A 13,694-nucleotide genomic window follows, 5' to 3' on the forward strand; every position below is an offset into this window, starting at 1 on the left:
ACAGGCCTAGTTAATTCATTAATCAATCAATAAAAAAGTATTTTAAAGTACTTTTTAAAAGTACTTCCAATGTGCTAGGTTCTGAGCTAAACGCTAGGGCTACAAAGGAAAATCAAAAATAATTCCTGCCCTCAAGAAGCTTTTATTGTAGTAGGAGAGACAAAATGTCCGTAATTGGTACATATAGGATACATACTGAGTAGATGGAAAATAACTGACTTTTTTTTTTGTGCGAGACAATTGGGGTTAAGTGACTTGCCCAAGGTCACACAGCTAGTGAGTATCATTTGTCTGAGGTCAGATTTGAACTCAGGTCCTCGTGACTCCAGGGCCAGTGTGCTATCTACTGCGCCATCTAGCTGCCCTGGAAAATAGCTTTTAAGCAGAAGATACTAAGAGCTGTGGGAGCCAGAACTTGAACAGGGCTGTTGTGAGGGTCAAATAAGTTAACATATATAAAGTGCTATGTGAATCTTAAAGTGCTATATAAATACTAGCTATTCATTATCATAATCATTCTCCTTCTTTTCCTCCCCTGTCCCCCCAATTCTGGCTTCACTTTCTTCTCTTTACAATCTTGACCCAATAATTAACCAGTTCAACAAAGTGCTGTCCTCCACTCTTGAGTCCCTTGCTCCATATCCTTCTACCATTCATGCCCTGTCAGTCCTCACCTCTTGATCATCCCTACCATGTGCTTCTTCTGCCCTTGAAATAAAACTGCTGAAGGAAATTGTATCATTGTGCCAACTAGTCTGGCTGTAAATTCTTGTTATATAACCTTAACTGGGCCCTCAGTGGTGCATGCTACACCTTTTAGTCATTTTTGATTGTCTCCCTCATAATGTTCATCTGTTTTGAATTTCTCTCCTAAACCTGCCAATGCCTTTCCCAATCTCTCTTTCTCAGATGATCGTGCTTCTTTTTAACTGAGAAAATCAATAACATCCACTGTAATTTCCCTTTTCTCTCTTACTCCTATTTACATCTTCACTCATCTTCTCTTTTGCTCCATTCTGAAAAAATGTGGCAATTTTTCTCCTTGGCAAGGTTAACTAATGCCTGTACTTTTGCCCTATTCCAATTGTCTATTCCTGTCTTTTTCAGAAGTTTGCCCTATAAGTCACTCTTCGTTTTGCTCTTTCATCATTGATCTTTCTCTTATATCTACAAATAAACTCAGATCTCTCTATCCTTAAGAAAACCACCTTAAATTGAATTTATAATCTTTTCAATTTATTCCCATATTCCTCTCCTCTCTTTCCCTGTCAAATATTTAGAAGGATTGTTTTACAGGCTCTAAGTTGATTGGTCACTATCCTTGTCCACCTCAATCCCTTGCCCCACTCTGTTGAAACTGTTCTCTCAAAGCAATGTCCTTTCAATTACAAATTCCAGTTTTCTTTGTCTTCAATTTCCTTGACCTTTTTATGGATTCTGAATGTGTGGACCACATTGCATACCCTATCTTCCCTTGGTGTCTGGGACACAGCTTTTTCTTGGTAATCCAAACCTTTCACTTTGATTACTCCTCAGTCTCTTTTCCTCACCCATCATCCATTTTCCATTTCATAATTGTGGGTCCCCCTGAGGCCCTATCCTGGGCTACATTCTTTTATCTTTCTGAGATATTTTTCTCAATAACCTCATTTACGCCCATGGTTTGTTTCAGTGATCATCTGTTTATAGGGTCATAGATCCAGAGATGGAAAAGACCTAAAAAAAAATATGGTTGAAGGTTCTCATTTTACAGATAAGGAAAATGAGGCCCAGATGTTTCTCAGATTTCTATGTCCAGCCTTAATCTTTCTCCTGAATTTCATTTACCTGCTAGATATTTCTACTAGGATGTGCTGCTCACACCTCAAACTCAACATTTTCTAAACCAAGCTCATTGTTTTCCCCTTTATTTAACCTGTCCCTCTTTTAAATCTTCCTATTTCTGTTGAGGTTACCAACAGCTTTCTAGTCTGACAGATTTGTAACCTCAGAGTCATCTTTAACTTTTCCCTCTCCTTCCCATGTCCAGTCATGTCTTATCAATTTTATCTACACAATGTCTTTCATTTCTCTCCCCTTAACCCCATGTACAATACCACAACTCTCCTTCAGACCTTCATGAACATTCACCTCAGCTATCGTAATAGCATCCTAAGTTGCTTTTGTGCTTCTAGACTCACCTCTTTCCAATATATTCTTCATGTAGCTGCCAAAAGAAATCTTCCTAAGATATAGGTCTGATTATTTCTCAACTTTTACACTCAAAAACTCTCAGGAGCTTCCTGTTGCCTTTAGAATACAATATAAAATTGCTTAACTTAATATTTAGGGCCCTCTGCAACTTGGCTGCAAACAACCGTGTTTTAAATTTCTCCCATCCTGTAGGCATCTAATGGAGCAAATGTATAGTATTATATATTGGTATTCATTAAGTGCCTGGTTAATAAATTAAGGAAAGATACATGAATATGGGAAAGACTTGTGGTTTTGTCAAAGTAAGTAACACATGGTACGGAACTCCTTTCACCAATGCAGATGGCAGTGGGCCTATGACTTAGTAGATAAGTCCTGGGGAACTGTCTAAGGGGCACAAAGGTAAAGGAAATTGACTAGGATCATGCAATTGATAACTCTTAGAGGTAGAATTTGACCATTAAGCCTAGCATTCTAGCCACTATGCCTCCCTATATAAGATATGTAGGACCCTATAAGGAAAGGCAATTTGGACTAAATAAAAGGATAAGGACAAGAATGGAATAACTGATGACCATGATATAAAGAATAGAAGCAGTATGGGAAAGGTATAATAATAAATAAGCCTGATTTTGAAATCATTAGTATGCCAGAAGCTAAAATGCCAAGGAGAAGAAAAATGGGGAATAGAACAAATGACAAAAAAGGGAATATTTGCGTTCATACTCTTTTAAAAATGTTGCTTTTGAAATATCATGTGTAAAATGCATTATCTCTCTTCAAGAGAAGCTGTTTCTAGAGTTTCCAGCAAAGGCAGTATTTCTTCTTTTATTTATTTATTTTTCTATGCACAGGCAATATTTCATGAATTTTCTATCATGAACCTCCTGGGACAGTGAGTTCAAGGGCAACACTCTAGTTTCATATGGTTCAATAAAATACAGCATGATATGAGATGGATGTGCATTGAAAATCCCCCTTTATCAGCTATAGCATAAAGGGCTAGAGGAACATTCTTTCCTTTTTGGTATGTGACCTGATGCTAATCAGTCTCCATCTTCATTTTTACGACTTTTCTCCTGGACTTCCAACTCTATCCCATCTCTGTCATAAAGAAAGAATACTCTGTATAATGTAATTAATTGCTTCGGTAATTGGGAGATAATTTCTATGTAAGTGAATAATCAGCAACTTCATGATAGACTTCGGTGATAGTGCTTGCTGTTCTTCACACACAGCATTCCATTTTTCATCTCTGTGTCTTTTCCCAGGAGGTCACCTACGCTGGGAATGGACTGCTTCCTCTCCTCTGCTTTAAGACTCTCTAGATTCCAGTAAACTTAGCTCAAGAGCCAGCTTCTCTAAGAGGCTTTCCTAATCCCTCAGCTGATCTACAATGACCTTGTATTTATTTTCTATATAGTTAGTATTTGCTTATGTGTATGTGAGTCATCTGATAGAGTGTAAGCTCTTTGAGGACAGGAAGAGTTTCATTTTTAAAAAAGAATCTTTGAATCCACAGGACCTAGGACAGTATCTGTCATGTAAGAGATATTTAATAAATGCTTGTTCGTTGATTCACTGATTGATTAATGGCATTAATACAAAATGACTTCGACTAGGTCAACTTAATGCAGGATATATTTGTAAAGCAACTTGCTGAATATTAGAATATGAGACTGGCTTTGGCAATAAAGCATAACCACAATGATAGTATCATAATAATAATAGCTAATATTTATGTGGCATTGTAAAGTTTTCAAAGCACTGTATCTTATCTTATTTGAAATACTTAAAATATAAGGAAGTACATATTGTGCATTTGAGAAAAGAGGGAGCCCTCCTTTCATCTGAACGAAAGATGATGACTAATACAACAGAAATAGGTTCAATGTAATTTAGACAGGCTATGTGGTGTAAAGGAAGGGGGATGGGTCTTAGAGTCAGAGGGTCTGGGTTTGAATCCTGCCTGTGATAACTTCCTACCTACATTGGGCAAGTCGCTAAACCTCCCTTGGTCTTAGTTTCTTCATCTGTAGAAAGAGTGGGTTGGATTAGATAGCCTCTGTCTTTAGTAGAAGGAACACTAGAATTGGACATTGAGGTCCTGGTCTTAACCCTTCCACTTACAAACTATGAAATCTGGGGAAAATCACTACCCACCTAGGCCTTAGTTTTCTCTTGTGTCAAGTGAGATGGTTGAATTAGACAACTTCTGAAGTCCCTTCTGAGGGCAGTAGGTGGTGCAGTGGAGAGAGTGTCAGTCCTGGAGTCAGGAAGACTCATTGTCCTGAGTTCAAAATTGGCCTCAGACACTTGCTAGCTGTGTGACCCTGGACAAGTCACTTAACCTTGTTTGCTTCAGTTTCCTCATCTGTAAAATGAGCTGGAGAAGGAAAAGGCAAATGACTACAATATCTTTGCCGAGAAAGCTCCAAATGGAGTCATGAAAAGTTGGACACAACTGAACAACAACAACAAAACATCCGTTCCAGTCTGAATGTTTTGTTTGGTGTGGCATTGTTGAAAGGGTACTGGATTTAAAGGCAGAGGACACGCGGTTGGATGCTGGCTCAGACATACTGATCAGCTATGTGACTTTGGGCAACTTGTTTCCTCTCTCAGGCCTCCATTTTTTCACCTGCAAAATAAAAGGATCATACTGGATGAATTTTTAAGGTCCTGTCCAACTCAAAATCAGTGATTCTATCTGTTCTGTTTTGTAAGCTATCTGCCAGCATTAATATTCTATGTCTAATGCCTCTTTCAACTTCTTTGTTCTAACATTCTATTACTGTAATATCTCTTCCAGTCTGATGTCCTATGATTTTTATAGAGGGTATAATTTAGCCTTTTTTTTCTTTTAATTTTGTGTTTTTGCACAATGCTCTGGGGGAAAACCAAAAAACTTTTAATTAAAACATCTGTAAGGATAAATGTGATATCAGAACTGAACTTGTCTGCTTATTTTAGCACAGAGGTGCTGTACAAGTCCAAGATTTTGTGGTGATTGGCAGCCTTTGACTGTTTTTCTATGAAGATTCCCCCAAAGACATAATTCAAATAGTCTAAGTAGAAAAAGGAAAATATGGCTAATGTTTTTTTCTCCTTCAGAATTCAGAAGTAGTGTTAAAGTCAGAAGCAGTAAGAAATTGCCACCTCCTGGGTGCCATTGAGTAAAAATCTATTCATTAAATTTCAATAATAATATGGGGTTAGTGGAGAAAGTATTGGATTTGGACTCCTGTGCTCTAGACCTGACTGTACCATTCACTAGCAGTGTAAATTCAGGCAAGTCACTCTTCTGTCTAGGCCTTAAATTTTCCCTTCTGTAAAATAAGGGTATTGGACAAAGTGATTTCTCTAAGGTCCTCTATAGGTCTCAAATTCTATGATGATCCCATTCCCTTTGCCTACCTTCAATATCTTGCTCTTTTCTGGCTTGTTTGAGTCATTCTGACTAGAATCATTTAGAAGCTAATTTTCATTCACTATTAGGAACAATCAGCAGGACCTTGTCTCTCCTGGATTTGAGACTAAAGAAACGTCTTATGTTGACTGCTGATAGTGACAGTCATACCACCTAATGGTCTCTCTCAGTAGCCTCAGAGACGTAGGACTGAGAAGGACAAATGGACACTAATTGAGCTCTGTGGAAGAGGATGCCAAAGAGAAGTTGACCATCATGGCTCCTTGGGATGTGTCAACGAGGAAGAGTAGAACTGGTCCAGTCACTGCAGCCAGGTCAAACAGTCAGGTCAGGAGTATGGACAATGTTGGTGACTCCAGGTAGGTCTAGGAGAATGGAGATACAGTATTCCGAGTCCTTAGAAGGTCTGGGCAGCCAAGCTCAGAAAGGTATTAACAGTTCCTTAAAGAAAATGAGAGATTCATTTTTAAAATTACTGCGGTCACTAGTTTATTATTTTATTTGTATGGCTCAAGTTAATCACCATTTAATGCAATTCAATAGTGTGGCTATATGCCACGTGTATTACTATTATATATTGTTGAAGTAAAAATTTCCTGGTTATATGATAGACATTTGTCTTTTGAACTGATGCCAATGCACAATACTCTGTTCCTGAAGGTTGGGCATTATTTGAAAGAGTTTTCAGTTCTCATTTTCAACTTTAGTTGACTGGGATGTAAAGGAACCACAACGCAATATTTTCTGAGAATAAAAAGGCTATTGGTTTTATTCTGTTCTTGCTTTGCCAATAATGAGCTATCTAGGGGGGAAATGTCATCAGGAGTTCCTTCACCTTCTTGAGCCTTGTTTTTTTCATCCATAAAATGGGACACTAATACCTATAGTATCTGATTCACAGGATTACTACAACTCTACAAACTGCAGTGTATTGTAGAAATTTAGGCTGTTCCTACTATTATGAGTGTCTCTCTCATTAGAGGAACAAAATAAAAGATGGGTGGTTTGGAATTTCTGTAAGATATATTACTGATGTGTTGGCCACAAGCAACCGTAAGTTATTGGAACACTGTTGTCATTGTTTCTATCATGAATTTTAATAAGAGATTAGAGTTGTAATTAAACTCAAACTTGTGAATGATGACTAAAACAAAATGACACTCTTAGGAACAATACATGCTACAAAATCCTTCTTGTCTTGTTTTGTTTTGCTCTAGTTGCTTCCAAGATCCGCCACCTGCAGGAATATCATAACCGGGTCCTCCACAATATTTATCCTGTACCTTCAGGGACTGACATCGCAAACACCCTGAAATACTTTTCTCAGACCTTGTTAAGGTAAGCTTTAAATTATCCTCTTCCTTTAAGAAGTATTAGGCAGTGTTTTGGAATTTATTAGGGCCTGATGTTGGATTGAACTAAAGGTTTTAATGGACATTAAAGTTTTCACTGCTCTCCCAGAAGAGTCAGGACACAATTTCTCTAAAATAGATAATGTCAGATCATAGACATCAATTTAAAATGATGGCTTGTATGGCTACTGCCTGATTTGCTGATTTAAGCTCCTTTTCAAGTGTCTGATTAAAATTAATAAAGGTTATGAACTTTATGACAATAGATGGTGGATTAAACTGAGAATAGACATTGTTTTAACTTAAGATCAGGTAATGCTTTGGTCTTAAGGCAAATCCCTCTATTGTTAATATTCAGTAGTACTTAAATATATTATTAGGATTTCCTTCCTCCTGAATGAAGAGCAATAATGCCATGATAATAAATTTTGCACATCTGTGGTGCACTTCATTTGATAAAAGTATTTTAAAATTAGTTATCTAAAATCCTTAAGGGACAAGGAAAAAGTAAACAGAAGTTTAGGTCCCATTTTTCATTGCCTGCTCTTATGATAAGATGAAGAAGATTTAAAGCAGAAAGTCAAGCTCTATCTGCTTCATGGCAATCATCAAGGTAGCCAAGCAGGCAAATGGGCCACAATAGCTAAAAAAATTCAGTTCATTGTTTGGGTCAATAATGTTCCTACTCTGATGCCTTGTGGTGGGAACACCTGTGGTATAGAGCAGAGGGGTCAAATGTGTGTCAAACAAGTGTCAAGCCTGAAGGCCTCATGTAACTACAATACTCCCAAGTGCATCCTGAATGAGATTAAAATGTAATTGGGAAATATTTAACAAAATAAATAAATATACATGAAAATATAGATAATGTTAGTATTTGGTTTTTCTAAGTTAGCATGTGGCTGCCGGGCTTCTTATGTACACTTTACTGGCCCATCTCCCTTTCTATTTGAGTTTGACACTTTTGGTACAGTGGAAAGGGTATATAATGTGGATTCGGAGGACCTGGATTTGAATTCAGGCTCTGGTACCTGGACAAGTTACTTGCCCTCTCTGGGCCTTAATCTTCTCATCTGTAAAAGGAGGGGTTTAAATGATATCTGAGATTCCTTTAATCTCCAAATCCGTAGTCATCACTTGGGTTCTTGAAGAAGTTGCTAGAGGAACATAAGCAGATAGTGTCGGATTGTAAAGACTTCAGATATTAGCCCAAGAAATAGATTGTGACCTTCCTCTCCTTAAGTCCTTCTATAGTCTGTGATTATGGACCTCACACTTGCACACCCTTCTGTAAACTAGTTGCCCAAGTGAAATTATCTTTTATTACCCCTTTTAATGTCTAATACCAGTCCAATATCTATTATTACAAGAGATTGCATAGTGAAAAATTTGTAAGCCAAAGAACCTGACCATATTCTCTCGAATGGTGTAGTCCTTGTTTCTTTGAGGTCAGGGTTTTCAAAGAGAATATTTGATCAATTTCCCTTAATCCCAGATTATGAAAGTGCCCAAGGTAAGATTGCAAGATGCTTCATTTTAGTCAGAGCTGCAGTTAAGTACAATGGTACCCTTGGAACACTTGCAGGCATTTCCCTTTGATTTCAGTGAAAGCTTTGCACAGATTTCTAAAGACTGAAATAGTCAGAGAAGCTAACCTTCGTTATCAAAATCATATTGGGAAAGGATTCTTTAATATTTCCGAAGAACTACAATTTCACCAGTGTTCCTTAACATAATGGCTTGCAACAATTTTTTTGTGTGTTATAGACCCCTTTTGTGGTCAGCTGAAGCCTGTGGATCTCTTCTTAGAACGCTTTTTAAATTCATAAAATAAAATACATGGAATTTCAAAGGATACCAATTATATTGAAATATAATGATCAAAATATAAAAAAGAAAACCCATACTAAGTTTACAGACCCCAGGTTAAGAACCCCTGTTTTAATAGATGGCAGGTTATGCAGGTCAAAAACTTTAGTAACTGTGGCCAACATTGTGATAAGCCTTTTTGAGCTTTTTTTTGAGTTTACCCTCAAGTTACAGCCACAGGATCCATCACCAAACCCCTACTCAAAACTTTCCCAGCTTGGTAGGATCTGCCAGAGCTTTTGTTTCTGCTGGCACATTTGTCAAGAACCCATGGTTTCCTCTGCACCATGACGAGGCATCAAAATAGGAAACATCAAAACGTTACCATGCTCATGGAAAAGAAATTGAGAAGAGTTGTTATAGGTTTACTCAATCCATAATACATTTCTATTCAATCCAACAAATTTATTCATTGTCTTACTCTGTGTAAAGCCCTATGCTGGACACTGTCTGGGATATAATGAAGAATATCATCTTGTCCCTGTCCTCCTTGAGGAGCTTATAATTTATTTCATATTAAAAACATGCCATAGTCATTTTTTTTTTCACATCTAGGTTCTCTTTGAACGGGCTTGCCCTTTCCCCAATTTGAAATTTTAAAGTTTCTTGGCCTTTCTCAAAGTTGAAAACTCTTAGATTCCTTAGCACCAATCTTTGCTGTAGTGCTATTCAGGCTGATGGTGGATATGAAGTTTTTTTTTTTTTAAATGGAATCAGGATTGAACTGATTGGTGCTAAGCTTTTAGAGAATTTAAAATAATTTAAAGAGTGGATTCCATTCTCAGCCCAGATGTGTCAATTGCAATCAACAAATATGATGAAAAGAAGGAGACTGGTGTGTTAAAATATGTATACTTTTCAGTCATTTAGCGTCAGAACCTAGGTTAGTCAAGTAAATTCTATTTACCATTTAGGACGAATTCAGATGTCAAACTTGCAAACTCATGGGAAACTTTGGACAAATTAATTTTCTTTGCTATGAATATGTGAAGGCAAATTCTCATCTTCCCCAATACTCCTTCAGAGGTTCTCTCTTAGCACAGAATTTTTATGAACATGGAAGGGACCTAACATGGTGCTGTGCCAAGAACCCTGCTCTAGGAATCCCAAGACCTGGCTTTTAATATCAGCTCTGCCACTAATGAGCTGCAGGCCTTGGGTAAGTCACATCCTTTTGGGGGCCTTGTTTCCTCATTTGCAAAATAAGGAAGTTGGCCTAGATAATTTTTAAGATCCCTTCCAGCTCTAATATATTCTAATTTTGAGTGCTATGAAAGGAGAATCTCTTGTGGGTTGAAAAGGAAGGGTGAAAATTTGGCTGCTAAACTTAACTCTTCTGAGCAGGGCATTCCTAGCATTCTTTGTGATTTAATGTCTAGTATATATCTATTAGCAAGAATTGCAGATAGGGGAAATGGTTTTGTCATTCCCGAATTGCACCATTTGGTTGGGAAAAATACTTTTATTTTTTGAAAAAACTTCACAAAACATCATAAAATCACCATAAATGATGCATTACACATTTATTCATTAACTCTTCCTTAAGTTTTTCCACAAGTGAAAGCATTTCCTTACATTAATACATGAATAGTAATTAAAAACTGGTTTCATGGATTACTCATTATCAGCCTTTTCCTCCTACCCTCACCTGAGCATTGAATCTAAAGGCAGTGAGGGGGCAGCTATGCTATCAGATTGGTAGCCCAGATGTTGATGCTGACATCCTTCCCACCCTGCATGTGTGCAGCTGTTATTGAAAGTGCCACACATAGGGAGGCAAAAATAGCAAAGTGGAATTCAGAAAGTGGAATTCCGCTTATGATATTTTAACTGATCAAACATTTCTTGGGAAAAGGTTTTCTTATATTCACATTTTAGGAAGCATAATACCACTCATTTTTAAAACACAGTATTTTTCCCCCTCCAAGAAAAGTTTGATTGGAGCACAGGGCTTTACTTAAGGGATTGCTTTTATTTCATTATATTGGACTAATTTTACCCGAGATGAGAAGTGCTGATCTGTTTGTACCACTTCTAAAAGAATCCTATCCAAAAGTTAGTAATTTGGGGATAGATTAATAATTCCCTGAATTTTGGGAAATAGTATATCTTACTCTTTTGCTGTGTGATTCTATGGGCATTTTCAGTGGAATACAGATTCATGTGCAAAATATTGTGCTAATAGGACTTTAGAAATAATCTTGGAACATATAAAAATGTAATTAGTGGGGATAGGTGCAAGTTCCAGCTGAGGCCCAGGAGTCCTGAAAGGGGTATTTCCTTTTAATGCTCCAATGTGGTTATGGCCTTGGCCCAGATAGAATCCTACAGGATGAGACCTGATTTTCTGAGGGCTGGCCTTCTCAAGAGTACATTTAGAGGTGATATTTTCAGTAGAGATCTGTTGTTGCAAGAGAGCTCAAAGGCTGATGGATAATTTGATGCCACCCCCAAAAGATCTAGATGGACAGATGTGACAGGAATTTTAATACTAGCACATTTTTCATTGTGAACTGTTAAGCATAGCAATCAAAGTCAAGCAAATTAAAAAAAAACACATCAAAAATTCAGCACTCTGATTACTTAAAAACAAACCACATCCACTCTTAGGTTATTTATTGCTAAGAAATATTTTGTAACTATTCTGAAAGTATTTTCTATTATTATCAATTGTTTTGCACTGGACATTGGGTAACAGAAGCCAAAGGAAACTGAGAGGTAAATAAGGCACATGGAAAACCATGTAGTCATTTATTGTAGATTGTGACCTATCTGTCAGTAAAAGGGAAGGAGAATAAATGCATAGCTGACATAGCAAGCATGCCTGATACTAACCAACTTGTCACAGAACTGTCCATTTGTACATGTAACAGCCAATCACTAAGAAATTTAGTTCTGTGTAATGACTATAGAATAAGTGTAGATTAAGTTTATTTTATATAATGAAACATAGGTAAAAATAAGTGCTTTCTACTTTCATATTTATTAAGCTTATATGCTTACTGTAGAACTGCGCTGTATAAGTGCAAAGTATATCACTATTATTATAATCATATTGCCTATTTATTGTCTCTTCTTCTGATAAATAGCATAATCTACTTTGTAAGCAAATAAAACCCTAACAACCCCCCAAAGTTTTTAAGCAGCAATTTCTTCTTTTAAAAATAATAACTTTTTTAGCTGCAGTAATTTTTACTAAAATGTCTTTTAAAATGTCCAAGCTAAAAGCAAGCGAATTTATTTTTAGATATTGATTTTGATTCCCTCTAAACTTTTTAATTTTCTAAATTATCTTTCCTCTAATTTATAGTGAGTTTTGTTGAATAATACCGTAAGTAGCATCAGTAATGAATGGGAGCATACTGTATGATGTGCAGCTATATAACAGGTGTTGCTTGCTTAACCCTTAGAATTTTGAAGGTAAATATTTAACAAAGCAGTGTTTGTATTCATAAAAGAAGATGTTTCCTCCCCCAACATGCAAAATTTAAACACACACATAAACAACCATTATCATTAGCTCACAAACATATGCTACAGACCATCAACTATATATTATTTTATAGCTTTTCCAAATGTAGCTTAGTTAAGCATTTTAGAAATATATATTATTTCTAAATCCATGTGCCTGTTTAAACTCATTATCTCAAATGATACTGACAGAATGTCATGAAACAGTATCATAAAATACATACAGACATTATTTTGATGAAATAAACATGTGATTTTTAAGACTTTCTTAACAAACGCACATGTTTATTCTTTGCTAAAACATGTTTCTGGAAGTGCCATGCCTATATTTTGCATGTTGTAATTGACTTGATCTAGACAGTCATGCAGAAAATGCCGTTTCAAAGTGCCGTTGTATTGCCAAACAAAACCCTTGCCAATCTGATAGTCTTTTTCTTCTTTGAGAAAAACCACCCCTTCACCAAATTGCTGAACTGTAAAACATGGGTCTGGCACTGAAACATGAAACATGCATTTTTATATTTTTGCTCCTTATTAACCAGATAACACATGAGATGCAATGCAAATTATCACCAAGTCCAACCTTAATTTCTTAGTATCTCTAAGCATGAAGTATATGGCCGGTTACTAGATTTGTAGACACTGCCTTTGTAGCAATTGCATCTTATGTGGGGCAATATCTGGTGTTTTATTATTTGTTTTATAGTGTCATTTCAATGTAATGTGCTGTTCTTTGTGTCTTTGTTGTCTCTATTTTTTCTTTGTCCCCCCAACAGCATTTTGTCCCGCACAGGGAAGAAGGAAAGCCAAGATGCCTCCAATTTGACAGTGCCCATGACCATGTGTCTTTTTCCTGTGCCATTCCCACTCACCCCATCTCTAAGACCACAGGTCAGTTCCATCAACCCTACTGTTACTCGCTCCCTCCTTTACAGCGTCCTGCGAGATGCTCCATCTGAACGTGGCCAGCAAAGTCGTGATGCTCAATTATCAGATTACCCTTCATTGGACTATCAAGGCCTTTACGTGACTTTGGTGACTCTGCTGGAGCTCATTCCATTACTACAGCATGGTCAACATGGTAAGCATCTCTACTGATTATTACAATGGATTCAGATGAATGAAAGTGTTAAATGCTTCTGCTATTTGGTGGTGGGGTGGTGGGAAGGTATGTAGTAGAGATTGCTTTTGTTGGTCATATTTTTGAATCACTTGTTGGAGTAACACGTTTCTGAAGCCTGTTTACAGTGAAACTTTTTTATGGCATCCCCCATTCCGCCATTTAAAAAAAATGTGCGCTGTTGACATTCTTATAGCTACTTTCTAAGCTGACCTGCATTTCACAGAGAGAATTTAAAGATCAGATTCCTTTCAGTTAG

At 36.9% G+C, this 13,694-nt stretch overlaps 1 protein-coding gene across 1 annotated transcript in view; it reads left to right on the plus strand.

Moving 5' to 3' along the window:
- UNC79 (unc-79 subunit of NALCN channel complex) overlaps window positions 1-13,694 on the plus strand; it is a 316,047-nt gene that overhangs the window by 17,548 nt on the left and 284,805 nt on the right. Inside the window, 2 exon segments of the mRNA XM_078151418.1 lie at window positions 6,841-6,961; window positions 13,092-13,396. Coding sequence (XP_078007544.1) covers window positions 6,841-6,961; window positions 13,092-13,396 — 426 coding nt within the window.

This window comes from Phascolarctos cinereus, unplaced genomic scaffold (assembly GCF_003287225.1).
Source record: "Phascolarctos cinereus isolate Bilbo 61053 unplaced genomic scaffold, phaCin_HiC Scaffold_3;HRSCAF=262, whole genome shotgun sequence".
In the NCBI taxonomy this organism is placed as follows: domain Eukaryota; kingdom Metazoa; phylum Chordata; class Mammalia; order Diprotodontia; family Phascolarctidae; genus Phascolarctos; species Phascolarctos cinereus.